The 22,154-nt window shown below is 41.4% G+C and overlaps 4 protein-coding genes and 1 long non-coding RNA gene across 16 annotated transcripts; 2 read left to right on the top strand and 3 right to left on the bottom strand.

Annotated features, from left to right (window-relative positions):
• On the top strand, positions 60-5,105 carry LOC109721398 (pentatricopeptide repeat-containing protein At1g05670, mitochondrial). 9 transcript variants are annotated; one of them, XM_020249013.1, is made up of 5 exons: positions 60-2,915; positions 3,647-3,726; positions 3,809-3,869; positions 4,126-4,202; positions 4,282-5,105. In XM_020249013.1, the coding sequence occupies exon 1, from the start codon at positions 432-434 to the stop codon at positions 2,673-2,675; it is 2,244 nt and encodes a 747-aa protein (XP_020104602.1). In that variant the 5' UTR covers positions 60-431; the 3' UTR covers positions 2,676-2,915; positions 3,647-3,726; positions 3,809-3,869; positions 4,126-4,202; positions 4,282-5,105. The 9 variants fall into 9 exon arrangements, with proteins under 9 accessions (XP_020104602.1, XP_020104606.1, XP_020104601.1 ...); XM_020249017.1 differs by having other exon boundaries at positions 3,647-4,202; positions 4,282-4,355; positions 4,607-5,105; XM_020249012.1 differs by having other exon boundaries at positions 3,647-3,869.
• Positions 5,687-9,411, bottom strand: LOC109721402. 3 transcript variants are annotated; one of them, XM_020249021.1, is made up of 5 exons: positions 8,293-9,411; positions 7,573-7,809; positions 7,280-7,363; positions 6,519-6,648; positions 5,687-6,358 (listed from the first exon to the last, which is right to left on the bottom strand). In XM_020249021.1, exons 1-5 carry the CDS (start codon positions 8,859-8,861, stop codon positions 6,047-6,049), a joined length of 1,332 nt encoding a protein of 443 aa, XP_020104610.1. In that variant the 5' UTR covers positions 8,862-9,411; the 3' UTR covers positions 5,687-6,046. The 3 variants fall into 3 exon arrangements, with proteins under 3 accessions (XP_020104610.1, XP_020104611.1, XP_020104612.1); XM_020249023.1 differs by having other exon boundaries at positions 6,274-6,358; positions 6,475-6,648; XM_020249022.1 differs by lacking the exon at positions 7,280-7,363.
• LOC109721404 lies at positions 6,223-6,771 on the top strand. Its single transcript, XR_002219215.1, has 2 exons — positions 6,223-6,322; positions 6,531-6,771. It is a non-coding gene; the product is annotated as an uncharacterized LOC109721404 (long non-coding RNA).
• On the bottom strand, positions 9,698-14,090 carry LOC109721400 (lysine histidine transporter-like 8). Its single transcript, XM_020249018.1, has 5 exons — positions 13,204-14,090; positions 11,681-11,814; positions 10,701-11,128; positions 10,406-10,537; positions 9,698-10,315 (listed from the first exon to the last, which is right to left on the bottom strand). Exons 1-5 carry the CDS (start codon positions 13,671-13,673, stop codon positions 9,830-9,832), a joined length of 1,650 nt encoding a protein of 549 aa, XP_020104607.1. The 5' UTR covers positions 13,674-14,090; the 3' UTR covers positions 9,698-9,829.
• LOC109721403 (magnesium-dependent phosphatase 1) lies at positions 15,322-21,928 on the bottom strand. 2 transcript variants are annotated; one of them, XM_020249024.1, is made up of 4 exons: positions 21,769-21,928; positions 17,653-17,824; positions 16,377-16,493; positions 15,322-15,665 (listed from the first exon to the last, which is right to left on the bottom strand). In XM_020249024.1, the coding sequence occupies exons 1-4, from the start codon at positions 21,876-21,878 to the stop codon at positions 15,543-15,545; spliced, it is 522 nt and encodes a 173-aa protein (XP_020104613.1). In that variant the 5' UTR covers positions 21,879-21,928; the 3' UTR covers positions 15,322-15,542. The 2 variants fall into 2 exon arrangements, with proteins under 2 accessions (XP_020104613.1, XP_020104614.1); XM_020249025.1 differs by lacking the exon at positions 21,769-21,928 and adding an exon at positions 19,423-19,466.

Consider the following 22,154-nt stretch of genomic DNA (forward strand, 5'->3'; position numbering starts at 1 on the left):
AACTGATGAATTCAAAACAGGAAAGACGAATTGTTGTTGGGTCTTAGAGATCTATATAGTTATACCTTTGTTAAGATGTTAAGCTGAACCGAATCTGTTAAAGCATTGGGCTTTTGATCTGAGTGTGTGATATTTACGTCGGGTCCGTCACTCTCCTCCGAAGTCTGATGGACTGCCCGCAGGTGATCTCCTTCCGAATTCCACAGCTTGCTGGCCCACTCTTCGGTGGCTACGTGGGCCTCGTGGCGCGCGTGATCCATTCGCTTGACGGGTCAATGCAACAGCGACGTTGGGCCGACTGTATGTTTGGAGATAGAGGCCCAAGACAATTGAGTGTCCGCGACTCCGGGGGGGAGAGGAGCGGGGCCGCGGCCAGAGCGACGCCAGTCCTCTACCCCCTCTCCTGAGTCCTGAATTCTGATGGTCGTCTGATGCTCCTCCGCGCCGCCGCCAGGAAGAAGAAGACCAAGCACAGCGTCGCCACCTTGTTCCTCGCCCTCCACGGAAGGCCTTTGACGTCGTCGTCGTCGTCCTCCTCCTCCTCCTCCTCCTCCTCGGCCCTCGTCGACTCCATCGCCACGTCGATCCGCCCCTTCCCGGACTACTCCCCCAGGAAGCCCTCCCTCCGCGACGCCGACCTCGTCCGCGACCTCACCGCCGCCCTCCGCCAGCGCCGCTCCGACCCCCTCGCGCGCGTCCTCCGGCCCTTCGGCCCACGCCTCCGCCCCGACCACCTCCTCTGGGCCCTCCCCCTCCTCCGCTCCGACCTCCCCCTCCTCCTCTCCCTCCTCGCCTGGTTCCGCTCCTGCCACCCCGCCCCCTCCCCCGCCACCGCCGAGGCCACCGCCATCGCCGCCCACCTCGCCGCCGCCGCCTCCCCCTGCACCGCCCGCCGCCTCCTCCGCGACGGCCTCCGCGATGGCGGCCGCCGCTTCATCGACGAGGTCATCTACACCTACAAGCACTGGTGCTCCCACCCCTCCGTCTTCGACCTCCTCCTCCTCGCCGCCGTCGACGTCGGCCGCCTCGACGACGCGCGCGCCCTCTTCCACCACCTGCTCACCTACGGAGTCGTCGTCTCCGCCGACGCCTGCAATTCCCTCCTCGCCCGCCTCCCCGTCGGCGACATGCTCGCCGCCTTTGCCGACTTCCCGCAATCCAGCGGCGGCGGCCTTCGCTGGAACGCCAAGTCGTACAACATCGCCATTCATGGGCTGTGCCGCGTGGGCAATGTGGGCGACGCCCGTAGGATCCTCGCCGATATGGAGCCAAAGGCCGGAGTTCCGCCTGACGTCGTCAGTTACAGCACTCTCATAAACGGCTACTGTTCCATCGGAGAGCTCCGCGAGGCGATGGAGCTCATGCGCGAGATGGCCCTCAAGGGTCTGAAGCCGAATCCTTTCACCTATAACAGTATAATGGCTCTCCTCTGTAAGGCCGGGAGAGTCGTGGGGGCGGAGCGGGTGCTAAGTTATATGGTGCGCCATGGAGTGGCTCCCGACGCTGCTGTATATACTACCATGATCGATGGGTTCTGTAAGATGGGTAATCTATCTGCGGTCTATAGGATGGTGGACGAAATGAGGAAGAGCGGACTAGTTCCCGACGCCATCACTTATACTTCTCTGATCCATGGGCTGTGCCGCAGCGGAAAGATGGTTGAGGCGCATAATGTGTTTGAAGAAATGCTCAGTGAGGGATTAAATCCAGATGAGATTGTGTACACTGCTCTTATCGATGGTTACTGCAAGCTCGGCAGGATGACAGATGCCTTTCGTGCTCATAATGAAATGCTTCGCCGGGGATTGACTCCGAATGTTGTGACGTACACTTCTTTATCTGATGGCCTCTGCAAACAAAGGGACGTGGAGGCTGCGAACGAGCTGTTGCATGAGATGTGCAGCAAGGGACTGGAGTTAAATGTATGTACCTATAACTCGCTCATCAATGGCCTCTGTAAAGCCGGCAACATAGAGCAGGCAATGAAGACCATGGTGGAGATGGAAGCAGCCGGACTTAAGCCGGATGTGTACACTTATACCACCTTGATGGACGCATATTGCAAGTCAGGTGAGATGGATCGGGCCCGCGGGCTTCTCCAAGAAATGCTAGATAAAGGTATCCGACCAAGTATTGTCACCTTTAATGTCTTGATGCATGGGATGTGCATGTCAGGGATGTTGGAAGATGGAAAGAGACTGCTTGATTGGATGGTAGATAAGAATTTCATGCCGAATGCTACAACATATAATTCTCTAATGAAGCACTACTCCCTCGATAAGAATATGAAAGCCACTACAGAGATCTATCGGGGAATGTGCTCTCAAGGCGTAGTTCCTGATCAGAACACTTACAATATTCTGATAACGGGTCATTGCAAGGCAAGAAATATGAAGGAGGCGTGCTATTTCCATAACGAAATGATTAGCAAGGGTTTCAGTCTTAGTGAGGGTTCTTATAATGCTCTTATCAGGGGCCTCCTCAGAAAGAAGAAATTCATGGAGGCATGGGGATTATTTGATGAGATGAGAGCAAAGGGTTTTGTTGCCGAGCATGACATATACAACACATTTATTGATATGAATTACACGGAGGAAAATATGGAGGCGGCACTTGCACTCTGTGATGAAGTAGTAGAGAGATGTCTTGTGGAAACTAAAGTTGATGAGACTTAGGCAGAGAGGAGCATGGGGTCTTGGAAGAACGATCTTTTCATGGTACAGATGTGCTCCAAAGGAAATCAGGGTTCTGAAGAAGTGGTAGACTTCGTTCACGATCCAGTGTCATTTAAAATGGATATATCTTCCTCAGATACTAATGAACATGCTTTATTAGCCGAGCAAATCAAAGCTTTATGCTGTCCTGATTGGAGATAAAGGTTCCAGATTGAACTGCTGATCAACATCAAGTTAACTGTAAGATCTAATTCTGTTCTTTTTAGAACACAATTAACATACCTTTTTTTGGTTTAAGTTATTGATCATACTTTTATCTGGTGCAGATGTTATTTTGAGTAGATTGGATGTATATACAATTTTGTTACTAAAAATCCATCATCTGCTTCATATATTTGCATTCATAAGTAACTTTTGAAGTATAATCTAAATAATTGCTACTAATCAAGAACAAACACACAGTGGAGACAGCATTGTAGATTGGATTATACCTTTATGTGGAAAGGTTAATCAGCTGAAGCTGCAAGTTGTTGTTAGGAACGAGTTAGAGGTTGAATATTCTCATATTGTAAGCAAGTGATGTAGTGAGTACTGTTTGCTGGAACATAAGTTGACTTTTATTTGTGGTCTGTGACAAAACATAATTTAACCATCTTTATTGTTCTTTAGATTGCCTTAAACACCGATTTTGTTAGGCATGCTTACCCTTGTTAAAATTTTCTTTTCTTCGAATAAGTGAGGTTTAATTTTCTTATTGTCCTTGGGATTGGGTTTGATTTTCTCCCTATAGCCAATAAAGTCTCTTTAAATTGTCCTAGTTGTTTGTGAGTTTCTTGTCTTGCAATCATATATTAAATTGCTTTCTCAATAATAAGATAATTGGCCTTTTGTTCTTTCTTATTTATTTCATTCCTTTCCGAGTAAACAACATTATGGTCTTACTTTGTATTTTCTTCTTATACCCACTGTAGTGATCTAGAGTGAAATAATGTACTGCCGATCTCCTGAAGAGTGATTTTGGAAGCCTTCCAAACAACAAGAATGCATAAGTGTCTGTATCTACTTTAATTTCTACCCTTCCTTCTCCAAAAGAGTTGCTCAACTTTATTTGAGAAATTCACAAACTCATGTAGGGGAACAAGACTACTGCTTCTCGAGGAACTGATTTGGTGTCTTGATTCACTTATGCCCTGGGTGACACTTTTTGCTATATAAATGGCTCCCATAGTCCCTCTTTTCAAATTCTCTGATGTGCTATTTTATTACTTGATCATATCTTTACTCCTGATTTTTAGCATCTTTTCAAATTCTCTGATGTGCTTTATTGGCAGACAGCACAAATAATGTGACAAATGGGCATAATAAATGCCTTCTATTTGAGGGTTGAACCGAGTTTAATTATTTCGTTTTCTTCATTTTATATGTGATTTTTTACCTTTTTGGGCTGCAGCTTGATACCAGTGGCAAAGCATCCACCACAGCCAAGGAGCATCCACATTCTTTCGTGTTCAACTTCTTTCAGATTAGGTACTTTCTGCCTGCGGTACACATTTGGCTAAACCTTATATTGAAGATGGGATGCAACTTTCCATGCTTTACCTTGCAGGATGCTGAGGATGTTTTGATTCTTTAGGAGAGGGTTTGCCTGCCTGCCAAAACTTTGCAGACATTTGGATGAATGTAATTACAGTTCGTCCATAAGCCATGTTTAGTTTTTGCTATCAGCCATGACGATGCTGAGGAGATCACCATTTAGCCATGGGCTCAATTCTGTACAAATAGCCTCACATTTGAAAGGTTCATAGTCAGGTTTTGTGAATTATCCAAAACCTAGACTACAATAAGGCGACAATCTTCTCAGTATCAAGGCAGTTAACTGCAGGACTAATGTTTCCAGTCTTACTAAGCATGAGTTACAAGCAATTTTGCAGTTGCATCAACCAAATGACCCCTTTGCGGAGACTGCCTGACATCGATGTGTTGCCTTGAAGCTATTACTTCCTTCAGGAGTGCATGTGCCCAGGCAGCTTGCAGATTAGACTGTATCAAAAAGAAATAAACAGCGATGATGGCATTGGTTGAAACTTGAAAGATCAATAATTGTACTTTTGGAAATTTTGAACAAGTCATTGATGACACTTAGAGTAGAAATCTTATTCCAAGAGATGAAGACAATGAAAAAGGAAAAGAGAAGAAAGAGACCGTAGATTGTGGCTTCAAGAGTATTTGGAGATTATTTATTATGTCTAATTGTTCATACACTGTAATGTGAGCAACCAGATTTGTCCATAAGTCATTATCAGTATTACATCAGAATTGTGCTGATACTGGGGCAATTTATGCCGCTGAGGCATATTTACAATCATTCCCATCTATGCTAAATTCAGAATCCAGTAAACAGTATTTCAGTGGAATTTCTAAGAGGAAAAATTATGATTGACAAGTTTATTAAGGTCATGGTCTTAAAATTGTCCAAAAAGGCAATTCAAGGGTTGTCGTTTCCTATGAAATTGAGTATGATATTATGATGGATATTACTATTGTTATGTGAAAAACAAACTTTTGGGAGGAAAACTGAAACACAGCATTCCTCTTTTCTTAAATAGATTTAAGTCAGTAGATTCACTTTATACGTTTCTCAAATCCAACTTGACGTTTCTGAAATCCAACTTTTAGTCAGACAGGAAGGAACCAAATCGACAGCAGATTGGATTATTTCACTTCGAAAATTTACACACAATGACTCTGACGTTTCGTATATTTGGTAAAAAATTGTTTTCAGGTGACTTGATTAACCACAGCTATTCATACAAGTTACTGCCCCTCCTATCTGATTACCTCCTATCTGATTAGTAAGACAATGTTGACTTCTTACCCTTCTTGATATCACACTCAGGCACTTCGGCAAAAATTGAAATTTCGATAACGATCTTGGTTACGGTTTCTCACACCCTGAAATAATTGAAGCCAAAAGACAAGTTATGTGGAAAGCATAATGTGAAGGAAAATCATACCAGAAATTCTTCTATTATTAACAGGAGCTGACAACCAAATTATAAAGTTGATCACATTGCGCGTTATGCGCACAAGAGAGAGGACTTGTATGGAATAAAATCTTTAGTCAAGACATTAAATGTGCTTTCTTGACAAATTCAGTTCACAAAACAAAAGCATTTTCATTTGATATAACCATAGCAATACACAAATGCCTAAAATGTTGACTCTTGAATAATCCAAAAAACCGAGAAATATTTGACGATGTAGCACCGTAAAGTGTAATTGAGCCAACGACAATGTATAAGTTGTTAACTGCTGCAAAAAGGAATCATCTATCCCAGAATCACTGTCATTAGAGCGATGAAGAAAGTTCTTCAGGATTTGCTCTGCCTCGACCTTAGCCTGCTCGCAATACAGTCTGAGGCACCAGTACGCTCATCTGGATTGTGTAATATCTCGCTTTTATCCGTGCATCCATTACTGCCATTCTCAACGGAAGCTGAAGTGAAGTCACTGAAGTCACCTTCTCGGGTGTTTTCAGGTTGGCAGGAAGCTTTTGCTTCAGTAAAAGTTAGTAGCTTCTCCGAGGAAACTGGTTCAGCAGAATTTTCATTCCCCGAGTTTGCTGGAGCTCTTCGTGTTTGAATGAGGTAATGTGCTACAGACTTGTATCCTAGACTCGTCACCTGCATAATAGAACAGGTTGATAGTTACAATGAGCATACGCCACAAGCATTATACCATCTTTAGCTATAAAATAATAAATTCTAAATGGCAAGCACTTGTAATTAAAGAAAATTGCCTCAACAAAGATGAAGAAATGAACAGTTTTTTTTTTTGGGGTACTTTTTTATACAGTGGGCCAGTAGGTGTCCATCCTTTCTTGACTCTACAGAGGCTGCAGTTGCAGATTCCCCGACAAACTGGACAAATCCAATTGGGATTTTTGTTGGCTTCCAGAACATTCTCGCCATATCTACAAAAGTAAGATTATTGTTGGTAATAATCTAGGGAAAAATTGGTGATAATATAAAATGATTTGTAGTTTATTACACTTCATTGCAATCTATATAGACTGCAAATAAAATCTTGAAGTGAACATGATGGTTAAACACAAACGACATATGGATGAGAGTCCATAACATTAGACCATTTTGATGGTTTTCAAGTTAGTACCATACCACGCAACAGATTCCTAAACCAAAGAACAGGTCTGACTGGCCTTTCTTTGCTCAAACAAATGAAAAACTTGATCTTGATATTATTCGCCCACAAGCAGTTTCCCTTAGAGCCACTATCACTTACTAGGAAACCCTTTTTGTAATAGAACAAGATGAACTCACTATCTAAGGACTGGTGTTACTCGTGATTAAACATGGGCTTAAGATACAAATTTACAAGATGTGTTGCCTTGAGTATTCGGTCAAGGGGATGCAAGATCCTAGAAGCAACCAAAGAGAACTGGTCAGACTTTTCCAAGTAGCTCAAGAAACAAAGAATTGCAGATTTCAAACAAAAACACTCAACAATAGTAACAACAGGTAACTCTATCTTAGCATGTCAACTACTAAAGTTCAAAACATCATACATCATAAAATTATAGGCACCTCATGTATAAACAATCTCCACAAAACTGTCCCTGGGCCAGCTTGCATTTACAGCAGTTTGTACGATGGCCGAGAGTTTTTTGCCTGCAATGGCAAGAGGTTTGCTTATGTGAAGATTAATCAATCAAAACAACGTGATATTCTGACGAAAATAGGCCAAAGCTTTTGCTAGTATCTAGACAGTTTGTGGAAGAAATAAGAATTCAGTTATGCATAAGTTGTCATAAAACCATAGATAAATAATGCTAGGATTGCACGCGACGAAGAACTTTGTCGAAAAACAAGAAGCTTGCCTGCACTGGTGGCACGTCTTCCCTTTGATATGATCGTAAATGCGAGCCCCATCTTTGGCATACCCATCCACAAAGAGAGTCCAAGTCATCCCACAAGTACCTAGCAGCTTCTCATGCTCCTCCGTATACACTTCTTCCTTCGAACCTTCTTCAATCAAAACTGAACTATTTTTCAGTACATCGCCACCCTTTGACAGGCGGATTTCTGCATAGCTAACGGGGGTTACATTTTGCAACCTAAGACGCACGGCGCATACAGAAGGAAAAGAGGTTTCGTCAATCTTTAAGAAAATAAGCTCATCTTTGCTGAGCAGCTAACAAAAATGTAAACTCAACCAAGGGCTAAGAAAGTATACTACTTGTTGTCCTAGGGAAAGTTCAAACAGGAGATGAGCTAATGAATCTACAAGAAAGGTAAGCAAACAGAGATCAGATAGGGAAGGGAAGGAAAGCCAGTTCACAACTTGTTTGTTTCCTGATATTCAAAGTTAAGCCTTAGAGGCCTCTCCGTTCAGCACAGGAAGAGAAATAGTACAGGAAGACAAAGACATATAATAAGGACGACAGAAAAAAAAAAAAAAAAAAGAAAAAGAAAAAAAAAGGAGAAGAGCAGAAAACCCTTCCAAAACCCACACAACCTAATGCCTCAAAAGACAGAACTTTCCTCTGAAAGTAAAGAGGACAAATAATAATCTGGGGTACCGGCGGGCATCGCAGTACCTGGAGGAGCGCCTGGTAGGGGGAGGGGGAGGGAGAGGGAGAGGGTGAGGGAGGGATGGCTTCTTCTTCTTGCTGAGGTCTTGGGTCCGCTTGTAGTAAGAGTCGGGAGAGGGCGCGTGGTTCGCGGGGGAGGTGATGCTTCTGCTGCTGCTCTTGATGAGGCTGAGGGAGAGGTCGAGGATCCCCAGCTTCTGCATCCGCTCCAGGTTCTCCTTTATTCTCTCGTCGCGACGCCTCTCGTACCCCGCTGCCGCTGTCGTCGTCTGCGAGGGGCTCGTGTTCCTCGTCCTCTTCGGGGGCCTTCCTCGCCTCCGTTTGAGGTTTTCGGGATCCGCCATTGCCGGCGCCGCGGCAGAGGAGGCCGCTGCTCTGCTTCTGGTGCTCACCATTGTTGGGGGGAAGAGAGAAATTAAGAAGGCCTCTTCTCCCCCCTGCTCTCCTCCTTTGAACGAACTTCCCCTCTCTCTCTCTCTCTCTCTCTCTCTCTTTCTCTGGGCACGAGAGAGGAAGCTTAAGAGTCGCCAGTCTCTTCCAACGGTCGAGTCGTGGCCAAAATGACCGATTACCATTTAAACCCTACTTACTGATGAGCTCACCGACCCACGTATCGGCGCCGCGAATTTTCCGACTTAATGAAAGCTAAATAATGTTTTGGTTATTTTTTCAGTAGAGTAGAGCCGTAAAGGCTAAAAATGTAGATTTTTTTGTTTTTGGGTTGGGGGTAGGGGGTGTGGTAAATTACGTTGGAGGACTCTTTCAACTTTTTAGGCTCCTAACCTCTTTCTGATTATTATTATAATTAAGTCCTTAATCTTTTATCTGATTGGATCACCACCTGCTAATTTTACATTCACACTAATCTAATGTATCTTGTAATGAAATAAAAAAAAAACTTTAATAAAAATAAGAAGCTACTGTATTTATAAGCTTTAAATCAATTATGTTGGGTACAGTTGGTTATGAGAATAATATTTTGTTTAAAAGCTTGTTACTTTGACTTCCTTCACCATTTTTCCTTCACCATTTTTAAGTTCTCCGAGGTAGGTTAGTAGGTACTAGGAGAGGTAGAATTAATAATAAAAATAAAAGAACAAGAGAAAAGAAAAGAAGAGTGAATCTATAAACGTAATATCAATGACAAAATCTTCTGAATCAAGATCTGCAACGCTAAATACAAACAGACTGCCATGTCACACGCTGTAAGAATAACACATCTAAATACAATATTCTACATCTGGAACTCGTAAGAGGAAAGAAAACATAGTAGCACCGAGCATGGCATAAATGACACGCAAGCACAAGCTTAATGTTCGGAAAAATAAAAAAAGCACAGATTTGAAGATTGGTGGAGACTAAGTGCATAATGCGGACTTAATCATGTCGCAGCATCAAGCATGGCATCAGCTGAGGCAAGAAGAATATACATTGCTACCACATGATTCATGTCCAGGGATTCTCAAATTGACAATGAAGCAAACAGTTCTAGGAAATAACAGAATGAAATAGTGTACGCATACACACGAACAAAATGTCAAACTTAATTAGGCTTAAAGAATTTTAGCTTCAGCCCACTGCTCACCATGCTCCAAACACCTCCAATGGAGAAGGCTATACTGAAAGCTATGCCCAGAACTCCAAGGCTCCAATTTAGATACCAGCTGAAGCTGAATCTCTGAGGTTTCTTTATAAGGATCCACATAAAACAGGGGTAAGCAAAGGTAACAGGAAGAGTGAGGCCACCAAGTAGGCCAGCAAGGCTAGAGAGAAAAGGAAATGCTACTCCGATAAAGAATGATATGAAACCATAGAACACTCGGAAACCAGATCGGACCCAAATGGAGCAAGGGCGGTTTGTTCTGCTGGTGTAACCTGCTTCAAAACTGTCAAATACAGGCATCGAGTATATTTGGAAACTGCTCAGGCAGTTGAACACAACCAAAAGAAAAGTTGTTGCCAACAATCCCCTGGGAATATCACGGCTGTGAAACATGTAAAGAGCGTTCAGCATCCCTCCAGACGGCATCTACATTTGACCCAAAAAAAGTACAATAAATATATCAGTGCCGTTAGAAATAGAGCTTTCATGCATCAGACAGCGGTAACCAAAGCATACCATGTTGCCGTAAGCCCAAAAACCTCCAATAGCAATAGGGAATAAGCACATTGCTATTAAAAAGTATGCGACCTTGGCCCCTCTCCACATGGGCACGTGTGCAGGATGCTTGAAAGTTGACGGCATCGTTGCCTGGAAATTTCATAGCAGGAATTAATTGTAACCAAAGCAAGAAACAAAGTTCGAGAAAGATCTCAACCACTCTTGAACTCATCCTGCTACAATGCCAATGCACGGAGAAATATAATTCAGAAGTCAAATAATTAATTGATCGTGCTGAATAGGCGGACCGAACCTGTATTTCCAATGCAAGGTTGTGCCCTCTGAATGCAAATGCTATTATGCCTAGAGCATTCAAGGCGGAGAACAATGATGCAACAGAAGAAGAGGATCTGAGTGGCTGATAAGAGATAGAAGGGGGTCTTTTCTGGCTAACAGAGAGCACCCATGCCATGGTAGAATAAGTTATTGCTGTTATAGCTCCAATAAGCGAAAGCCCGGCGATGGAATTGAGGTTCGGAAGCTGAGAGAGAACTATGCACAAAGAAGTAAATACCAGATACCACTCAACAGTGGACAGCGGGTTTGATGAACAAAGGGGCCCACAGACTATCTGAAAAAAGAGCTTCATAGTTTCCCCTCCGATGAGGATCAATGCAGTTGCAGTGCCTGCTGATAGATAAACTGTTGGAAAAAGAGCTAGCCAAACACCAAACCTTTCTCCTGAAAATAACAAGTAAAAAAAAAAAATTGATTAGAGCTCATGAGCCAGGCCTATGACCTATAAGGCTATAAGCATAACTTTGTCTCTCTCCAAACTATATTTCCGTTGGTTTGCTTCTCATGCTCCAAGGAGGAAAGTTTTTCAAAGCACATAACAGGCTCATAGTGGAACATTTGGAGGCTTTGATTGATCAGTGTTTGTTTGCATCTATGTCATAACATATACTTATCACAGATTTCACGTGGAACAGATGTCCTATTTGTGCTATAATGAGCATTTGTGTTGCAGCAGTTTCTGCAGCATATAGTGCAAAGATTTGCCTCATATACTTCATAGCATGATAGCGATGAAAATTAGAAATGTATAAGCCTTGAGCACACACAAATAGTCATTTCCACAAGGCTTCTAAAATCTTCATACGACTTCTATTCGCATTATCTGAATCTAACATTGAAGACCTTACAAACTTGATCGTGTATGCAAGATTGCAATAACTTGGCAATGCGAATCCGAATAAGTTGTACTAGAAAAGAGAAGGCAATCAGTCTCACCAAATGCAGCCTGTGCTAGCTCCACATATCTATTGTATCTCTTGCCAGGCACTGCTTCATGAAGCTTAACTAGAATCCAAAGAGTGTACAATTGCCAACAATAAGCAACAGTGAGAGAGATTAATCCCCAACTCCTGCAGTTCAGCAAATTTAGTTAAGTTTCACTTTTTTCTGGTACTTAGCCTTTGGTTCAATTTTCAGAATATTTCACATCTTAAAACAATCGGCAATTAGATGCACATTAGATTTGCCAATCATTAAAATCAGCACACAAAAGCATACAAGAAAGAATTGAAGACAATCAGAGAAATGGTTTCCTAGCAGTTGTTATCGCCAAATACTTTTATGTTAAAAAAGGCTCTACGTTAGAACATTAGAATTACCCGGTCTCTACAGTCACTAAATACTAACTCCTGAGGATGATCAGGGCAGCTCATTCAAAAAAGAAGAATAGAAAAGCACATCAAAAGATGATTATTCCGGAGTACTCAATTATCATACTTGCAAAGTTAAGAACCAAAAGAAGGAATTGAGGAAGCATATTAAACAAAAATTCTCTTTGATAACAAAATAATTAGGCCGTAAAATTTCCCAAAATAAAAGCATTCAACGATTTAAAAAATAGAGCTGATCCTTTAGTCCGTTAAGTGTGACCTCCATTTCAGTTTCATTCTCACAGTTTTGATAAAGGCAATTAATTTAGTCCTTCCTTGAAGTTTGTTGTGCATAAGAATTAAGACATATAAATACAATTGCCTGAAAAATGCTCCATCTTAAGCAGCATCATTAGAATTTGCTTAATAGAAACTCAGAGAACCAAATTATATTGCGCTTGAACTTTAGGAAAAGAAGTTTTAAAATTGAAACTTCAAGGATAAGGTTAAAATTCTGATCAAACTTCAGGAAGAAAATTTGATAAACAGTATTAGTATAGAGGGAGAAAAGGCCCAGAATCACGTAAACTATGCTTGACTTGCAAGTCACCACCTGAACTATAAACATTAAAATTTATCATTCTAAACAACGATTCCGCAGCAATTCACTACATGACGGTAGTTCCCGTCAAATTGGCCATGTGTGTTCACTACACGACGGTAGTTCCCATCAAATTGGCCGCGTGTGTCTGATAGTCACGTAATCACGCGCGAATCATATTTTGAGTGAGAAGACCAACTTGTCCCTTCACGTACCCGATTAGATAATTTATTTCCCTAGGATTAAATCAATGGAAAAGGAGGCTGTACAGTGGATTGCAACAGAATGCATAAACAGACGATCGATTTCGATGTTTTCGAACCTCATGTGGAGACTTGCAACACAAGCAAACGTTAATTGGTCGGCTGGCCATATGGGAGGTGTAAAGTTAGTCGAAAATAGGAAGCACCGGTCAACAGGGTGAGATAGGCTAAGAGACAGAGAGAGGTATAGGAAGCAGTTTTTTTTTTTTTTTTTTTTTTTTTTTTAAAAAAAGCAGGAGGAAAAGAAGGAAGTTTTTCAAGAGAGGAGAGTAGTAGAAAAAGGACCATCCGAGAAAGGCAAAGGCGACAGGGAGCAGGAGGGCCTGGAAGCCGATGCCGGCGTTGAGGTTGTGAAAGGCGGCGTAGTGGGCGTTGCCGTTGCGGGACTCGGTGATGGGCAGCCAGGCGTCCTGCGGGTTCAGCCGCGTGAGGTGGCCCACCTCCTCCAGGTAACCCCGCAGGTTCACCAGCACGCGCTTCACCGGCGTCCCCACCGCCGACGACACCGACATCGGGCTCAGGAACCGCGGCGACACCGCGTTCACCGGCGTCGGCGCCCACGACGACTTGGAGTTGGTCGACGCCGCCGGCCCTCCTGCCGGGTGCCGCGCCGGCGGCGGCGACCGCTGCCCCGACGGCGTCGTCACCGTCTCCGGCGTCGACGCCCCTCCCCCCCTCGGCGTCGCTGGCACCGACACCAGCTCCGCCGACTCCGCCGGACCCCCACGCTGCTCCGCCGCTTCCATCTCCCCCATCTCACCTCTCTCCCAGGCTCAAGACTCGGAGTGAAGGTAGTGAGATGAGCTTGTCTTGAAACAAAGAAGGGACTTGGGAGTGGGAGTAAAAGAGTGCGTACGTACGGAGTAAAGTACTGCCCGAGCACGGGGCACGGGGCACGGACACAGGCACGGCACAGAAGAGCCGAGGGGTCTTTTCCTTCAGACGGGCGAAATTACCAAACTAGCCCCCACCCGTCCCGATATCTCCACCTCGGTGGGCGGGAGGCCCCCCGCCTCTCGTGTAGAAACTAGAAACTCGAAACAAGACGCCGCCAGGGGCATGTGCGTCCACCACGTATGGTGCCCGACACATTTATGGTAAAGCGTGGTCGCGTGGGAAAAGAAGAAGAACGGGTTCTCCTCCCTTCTCCTTTCAAAGATTCCCTCCCCGCGATAGCACCAGGGGCCAAGGGACCACCTACCCGGCGAGCCCACCCTCAATGATATAGCGAGGAAAATCAAAGGGTCCTTTAATTAATTAATTGACTGTTGAGGTACATCTGATGATGTAGACTGTAGACTCGTATAAATTACAGTCCTGCAAGCAATACATGAACGGGGCATTCCTAGAAATACATTAGCATTATTATATTCCAATTAAACAACGAATCATCATCGCTTTTGCAACTGATGAGAGCGAATTTTTATGGTTTTATATTCAGATATTTGCTGCCCATCGACTAATATTACTGTTCATTCAACTCTTAACTGTCCAATCAGCAGGCATTTGGATAATCGGTCACAGTGGACCTCGAGTTCGCATGTTTACGTCGACGTTTCACATGCATTTCTCCGTTCAGCTGGTGGCAACAGAATTCAGTTCCCACCACCACCACCACCACCACCAAAAGCTTGTTCTTTGTGTTTTTTTTCCAGAAAACAAACAGCACTTAGACAGGGCGAAGAGAGTAGAACAGAAAGGGGTAAAAAAATGAAAGCCATCGGAGACACAACATTAGAGAGTGATTCATTCCCTCTTCTCGGTAAAGATATTCAAAGAGACAGCTCGATAACCCATCATCATTCCTGTCTGAATGTAAGTATCCGACAACTAGTCCACTAAAGAGATTATGTAGAAAGAAAAAGGAACTAACACAGGAGGAAGATTTAATACTTGTACATGAATAGGGATGTGAATAGATATTCAAGAAAATCATCATAACTGTATATTATCACCAGTATGAGCATCTCAGCTTAATAATAATAATAACAAACAAAAGCATGTATTTCCATCACCTTTCAAGCATACTGCAGTTTTTTGGTCAGCCGTTTTTCCTCGCACCCACACACCTGCGCCGCACACGCACACAGGCGACACTGCCACATACAACGTTCATATAAGAGGAATTGAGCATGGAACACAAAATCCACGTTCATATAAGAGAGATTGAGCATGGGAACACAAAATCCATATACTCGTTAGATGGAGCTTGCCAACCGAAAGAAAAGCGCATGATGTAACTCACCTGAAGAGGGTCGAGATCACAAAGGGCTTCTATTCGCCTACGTATTCGGACATTTCCTTCAATCATTCAAAATGGGAAAAATACTTCCTTAACTACCATTCTCATACGAGCGGAACCATCCATACAAAGCTACATCCCAGTAAGCTGACCAAGCCCAATTTCCATGAAAAGTTTCATCACAAAAAACAGTAATTTTTAAACCTTGAGAGACAAATGTCTTGAATCACACAGAATTTGGCATACAGTAGCCTGGCTAACAAAGTAGGTGAATAACAATTATAAATATAAGATCACCTAATTATATAAATCAGAGGAAATAATGGAGTGCTTAACAACCATGAATCAGCAAGGCAATCATAATAGTGCATGAAATATCACACTATTCTGATTGCTTTGTCTTGGGTGATGAAAAGTTATGAGCAAAATTTCTTAAGCCCAACCTCAGCATTTCAAGATTTACCCCATTATCCACTAGAATACATGTTACCCCCATTTTAGATACCTGAAAATACAGCAAGACAAGGGATAAGACGAAGCACAAAAGAACTGGATTGCAAGAAAAAGAGCTCGATAAGGGTGCTCCTTGCATAAAAACTACTGGACATTGGATGCAGTTTTTACAAAAGAAGATGTATATGGAAAATCACGACACATCTCCTTCACAGGCTGAGAGACTATTGCAAGCCAGATTCTCAAGAATAATTATGTCTGGACATCACATTATTATAAATATTCCGGTTCTGTCAGCTCACATGGTAATCTTTTACATTAAATTTTCTAAAGTACCCTGCACCATCAGGATATATGATGCGTGGACACGGATGTATGGCAATATGTGAAACCAAACAATGAATAAAACACAGTTTTAGAAGAGGTTCCTGCTTGTAGGAAATCGGAGAACAATACAAGTCATTTGCAACAGAATCAATGCTCATTATATGTTGACTAAAGGATGCAGGAATATACAAATAGGCATTTCTCACTTGGAACACTTTGCACGTCAAAATCTCATTCAATATTTGGTGCTAATTTCTCAGAATGCACGTTGTTAGCCGCCTGTCTAAACTAATCTCATAAATGGCAAACATATCTGTGTTCTGGGTGCATGCCGGAAATGACTAGGAATTTCACAATTAGTTGGGTCTCTTATGATCCTATAATGAATGACGCATAAAGCAGAGCCACAGAAGACAAAATAGCAAATACAACTTACTGCCTCAATATTCCGATACTCATCATCAAAGAAGAGCATTGACTTATAATGCACACCGGTCCTCCTCCGAATCCTCTCGAAGTGCTCGGTCTTGTGAGTCCAACTGGAAAATATTTCCTGTCAAAGTAATTGTTGATTAAATGTGAATTGTAGTTGAACAACTCTTCATGAAAGTCAATGTTCGTATCAAATTGAAACATAAATCAAAAGGAGAAAAGATGAACAATTTGGAAGTCAACAACACTGCTTCATGATCCACATATGCTCAGACACTCAAGTTCTAAAGTTTTATCTGAAAGCATGCTATTTAAATTAGTGAAATGTTGAGAGTCAAAGAAAATTTAGATGAGGTGATGAAGCAATGCACATAGCAATCATCATATCACGCTCTTTCATGTATTTGGATCCTACAATTCAGTAAGAGATCAGAAAATAAGAAATTGACTCTTTGAATTTTCTTTGCGACAGCTAGATTAGTTGGTAGTGACATTGATCCTCACAATGGGTGGTCTCAAGTATGTATAACATCCTTCCTGTTATTTTGTTGTTGTGCCTTTATGTCTCTAGGGCCTCTATATGAGTGTGCCATTGCTGGGCCTTTGAGGCCAATGTTGTGCACTGTTTTCCAGAGAACAGGAATCTGATTTCACATCTTAGAGTTGGACATCATGTGCGGAGGCCATTTAGATATAGAACCAATACAATGATAATAGCCAAGACAATGAAGAGAGTGAAGAGAATTGGCAAGTGAACAAATATTCCCAACACACAGTTTATAATTAAGTCTTTTACTATTACATGATTTGACTAAAAGATAAACCCCTACACAGGTTTTAACTGATAGTATGACCGTCTAGCATCTACCTAGACAAAGAGTGGCTATTTACAAAAAAATGCAACAGAATAAAGAAATCCACAATAAATTGATGGAAAGAGTAATTGGACATTTTAGTGACCACACATAATTCTTTTCGAAGAGTAGAACCTGGAAAAAAGAGACCAAGTTACAGTATATTGAATTAAGATATACACATGATTATCATATTCAACTTGCTTAAATTTCATTTGCTTGTAACTTTAACTCTTCGTGTAACCTTGCCAAAAACATATTTACTAAAAGGATAACTAAAAAAGCTCAATAGAAGTATCCAATGAACACACAGAACACTCTTCTAAAATACATCTGAATAAAATTTTTTTTGTCTATGAAACAAAAGATACAAAATGAACAAGTGTCTACAAGATATGAATAGAATAGTCTTCTTCATTGTCTCACCTGTGCTACAAACATGGACTGCAGATCCAATTTATTAAGAAAAGCTTTAGCTATGTCAGGTGTTGGCGATCGAGAGGCAATTGCCACATCTATCCCTTTAGCCTTAAGCGCATGTACTATACCCTTAGCATGTGGGTAAAGGACTGGCATTTCCCTTTTAGAGCGGCATTCACTGGTAACAAGACCAAATATTTGATTGTCAGACAATCCTTCTCAAACTTAAAAATGAAAAGTTGACACTATAGAAATATACCAATTTGCAAAAAGAAAAGATAATAATCATTAAACACAAGCATGAACTTATTCATTGATAGAAACAGGAAAATAGGAAAGCTGACTGATGAATATATTTATTGAATTAGGCTACAATACTATCTATAGTACCGGAGCTCCGGTACTATAGTCTCGATCTTAGGATGTTCAAATCAACTATTCACACCGTTAAATATGATCTAGAGTATATAAAGTTCTTAGAAATAAAATTTTAATTTTTTTCGACATCGTTTACTTAGTAATAAATCATATCAGAATGAACGGTTGAAATTGAACAATCTTTAAAATTTGAGGATAGAACTTTTTAATTCAAGATCAAGGATGTTGATCTTGATCTAGATTGTTTAAAGTATGTTTTATCAAAATTTGAATAAATTTAGATTCTTCTACACCGTTAAACTACAAACTCACTATACTAGCCATTGAAAATTGACAATTTTGAAATGATTTGATCATAAAGTAAACTATGTCGAAAAAATATAAAATTTTATTCATAAAAACTTCAAATAACCTAGATCAAGCATCCTAAGTTTGAAAACGAGACTATAGTAGCGGAGCTCCGGTACTACAGATAGTATAGGAGCCTAGCTCATATTTATTAAGGTCAAAGCTCTTATTTGTAAACCAAGCTAATACCTCAAAGACATACGTCCAATTTATGTACAGCTAACATTCTGTAGAATGGCAGTTCCCAAATAGCATCAAATACAAAATTCAGAAAAAAAACATATATATATATATATATATATATTTAAAACATAACAAAAAAGATTAATTCAATCATTAAATGTTCAACAATTTATTTCCTTCTGCACAAAGAAAATTAGTCTTAAATTCTTAATATTAGCTAGATAAATGAGCCACGCATATAATATGTTTTTTTGGTATAAAAAAAAAAGAAGTTATCCTGCAAATTCATTATTTCACGTGAATCATAAAGCTATGTGCTACAAGAATATGCTTTTCTATTGGCATCATTTAATCACATAAATAGATTTTGTTTATACATTTTTATCTCACCACTGAGACGTTTTAAATTCTTAAAAAGGAAATAAGAAGGTGATTTCCATGCTCACTCTTCCTGTGTTTAAAGGGTGGAGGGATGCCACTTAATTGAGCATAAATTGCCATGTGGTAGCCTCTTTATTCCCTAATTCTATTTAGGTTTAGATTTCAACACTATTGGACTACTGTAAGTTTGACATCTGGTTGTAAAAACAACTCTTTGAGGAAACTTCCCAAAATTGAGTTTCATTCTATTCGATCCCACAGCAAAAGAAAAAACCGTAGATCATGAAAAGGAACCTAAGCATATTGTTGTACTCTGCTCTTACCTTTTTCCTTCATTTGTGAATTTTTTGGTCAATTTTTTGTTTTAAAAAAAAGGATGGAGAGATTTCCTATGTTTACACGTTTGAAACTTTGGAAATAAGATATTCCGGGCTTGCATATTTTGACACAAACAAATCACTAAGCCCAATAGTTTTTACTGCAAACCTTCTCTTTGCTCCCGATAGTAGTGCCATTTTTTTTGAGCTGACATCAGGTTGACTGCATTAGATAAATTTCCTTAGGAGGAGTATCAAAGCTGAGTTGTTCTCCAGCCAACCCTATATTTATATGAAGACACTTGGGTGACGGTGTAGATGAATATGAAAATAGAAGGTAGTTTGCATAAGTTAAAATCCACAGTTTGTAGATAGCCCCATACTATATACCTCATAATAACGGGAAAAAAAAAATTTCATGGTAGAAGATGTAAATTCGTGAAGTCATTCTTCATAATTATTTGACGCAACTATGAATGTCAATGCCAACTGTGTGGCAACAACCATCCTACGATGTTTTGGACCTCTTCAAGAAGTTTTCTCCACAAACATCTTATTGCTGATTCTTCCCATTTCTCATTTCTCCTCAAGCTGAACTAGGTATTTTGCCTCCTCCCTTATTTTGATCTACTGGTTGTCATGGAATATTCTGTATATTTGATGAAGTTGTGAGCAATATAGCTTCTAGTTGAAGGCAGGTTCTGTAGTTGTGCTTTGGCACCAAGCAGGATTTGTCGGATATGGAAGGTTTGCAGTGGTTTGGTGTTTGCTCTTATCCGCAGGATGTCTGTGTATATACTTCTTTCTCATAGATTTGTTAAGTGTCAAAGAGCATAATATTTTTTTGGGTATTCCGGAAAATGAACCAAAATCACCCGAGTGTGGTTCTTGATCGGGTTTAAGTTCCACGTTAATTCCATGTCAAGTTCAAGACTGTTCAACATTTGGTCGTCATGTTTTGTTGATCCTTTCATGGAGCCTTTCTCAAATTTCACACTTGCACTTTAGCAGCCTTATATTGGCTGGATAAGTTTCGAAGCATGGCCTTGTAGACGACATCTAGGGGCCGTTTGGTTTAAGGTTTTTAGTATTCTGGAAATGTTATATATTTTATATTTGGAGTAGCAAGTTTGTTACTAAGTTAGGAAGCCACTTGGGTAGGGAGGTTGGTAAGAACTAGTATGTTCTTATTAACATACTACTAATGATTCTCATCAAGCATGGAAATGAGAATATCTCCTAATCCATAATAATCTAGTATTCCTACTATCTAAAATCTACAATGGTTCCACTACTTCACTAACACCTTTCACAACTACCCAATTTGAGTTGAATGATAATGATTTGAATACTTTTAATAAAAAATATAGAGGGTTATCGGAATATTACAAACCGTAAACCAAACTGGTCCCTAATGTAATGGGAAAAGGTTTTCTCACAGATTACATCAATCAGTTTTACAAAGCTTCCGGCCTCCATACCCAATATCAAGCTAGGTTTTAACTCTCAACTTCCTTCATGTCATACGGCAATTATGCATTGCCGGCAAAGCATGCAATTTTTGTTAACTTGAAAATCATATGTTGCTATAGGGGCTTTGACCATATACAACTCTAAGATCCAAAATAGACTAGAACAAAACTATTATGCGAACAAACCGCACAAATTCAAATTACTTTCAATTCCATCATCCATGTTCGACTACTGATTCAAACCTTGCAGAAGATTCCTTAGTATGTGTTTCACATCTGTCATCAAGCTATAGTCAGCATAAGAGCATACGTCGCAGATTTGGACGGGACCAACGATGTTGCCGAATTGAGCATTTGGAGTGTGCACTTCAGGTCAAGAGATCACATCACCGAGACACAGCCGCAAAACCCATGATGGCCGGAGCTCAGAGCATTACACTGAGCGGGCATGAAGTTAAAATCAACTTGGGTGGCGAGCTAAATATGCTAGAGTTTTTTTTTACTAAATACACTCTAATACCTAGCTCCAAAGACCATGGGGCACACCAGTAAGGCCACGTGAACAGCTTTCCAGCCCCGTCAATACCCCTTCACCGTCGCCCTCAACCCGCCAGCCATGATTCTTTGGAGAAAGAGCTGAAGTATACCACATCAAACTCAAATCTGCTAAAATCATCGACCGCTGACATAATTGGTTCTGGCTAATCCATCAAGAAAGATCAGCCCCATGACCACCGAGGGATAGAAAATTAGAAACGTGAAATTTCTCGTATATGCGAAGAACATGACCCACGAGAAGCACCACAAGAGGAATCGATCAAAGCAAAAATGGAAAGAAAAGAAAATAAAATAAACGCAAAAGAATTCAGAGCAAAAACCCTCTATGCAAATAGATCAAAACAAACCTTGGATTAGATGATCTAAATGGCGAGACAAGCACTCTTAGAAGATAGATCAAAAATTGGAGAAAATGCGGAGGTGTGGAGATGGAACAGGAAAAGAGGGACAACAAAATAAGCGTAGGGAGCGACTCAGCAACTCACCAGTAGAAAGGCCAGAGGGTGTAATCGAGATCGAAGACGACCAAGCGCGGAAGGACTTGAAAGAGGCCCAAGATTTGCAGCGCCTCCTCCTTCACCCTCTCGTCCCCCATCCTTCGCCTCTTCTCGCGCTCCCACCCACCACCACGAGGCACAAAACAACATAAGGATACTTGGCGAGCGCCCAGCAGTTTCCACAGAAATCGTGGGCCTCGATAACCCAACTCCGATTTTGAGTAGGCCGGATCGGATTGCCAGATCGGACACGTTATTGGGGGCCCGCTCGGATGCAGTTTCCTCAAAGTCATGGGCCTCCATAACCCAAGTCCGATTTTGTGCGAGCCGGATCGAATTTCCAAATCGGAAGCTATTGGGGCCCGTTTGGATAC

The sequence above is a fragment of the Ananas comosus genome, linkage group 15 (assembly GCF_001540865.1).
Source record: "Ananas comosus cultivar F153 linkage group 15, ASM154086v1, whole genome shotgun sequence".
Lineage (NCBI taxonomy): Eukaryota > Viridiplantae > Streptophyta > Magnoliopsida > Poales > Bromeliaceae > Ananas > Ananas comosus.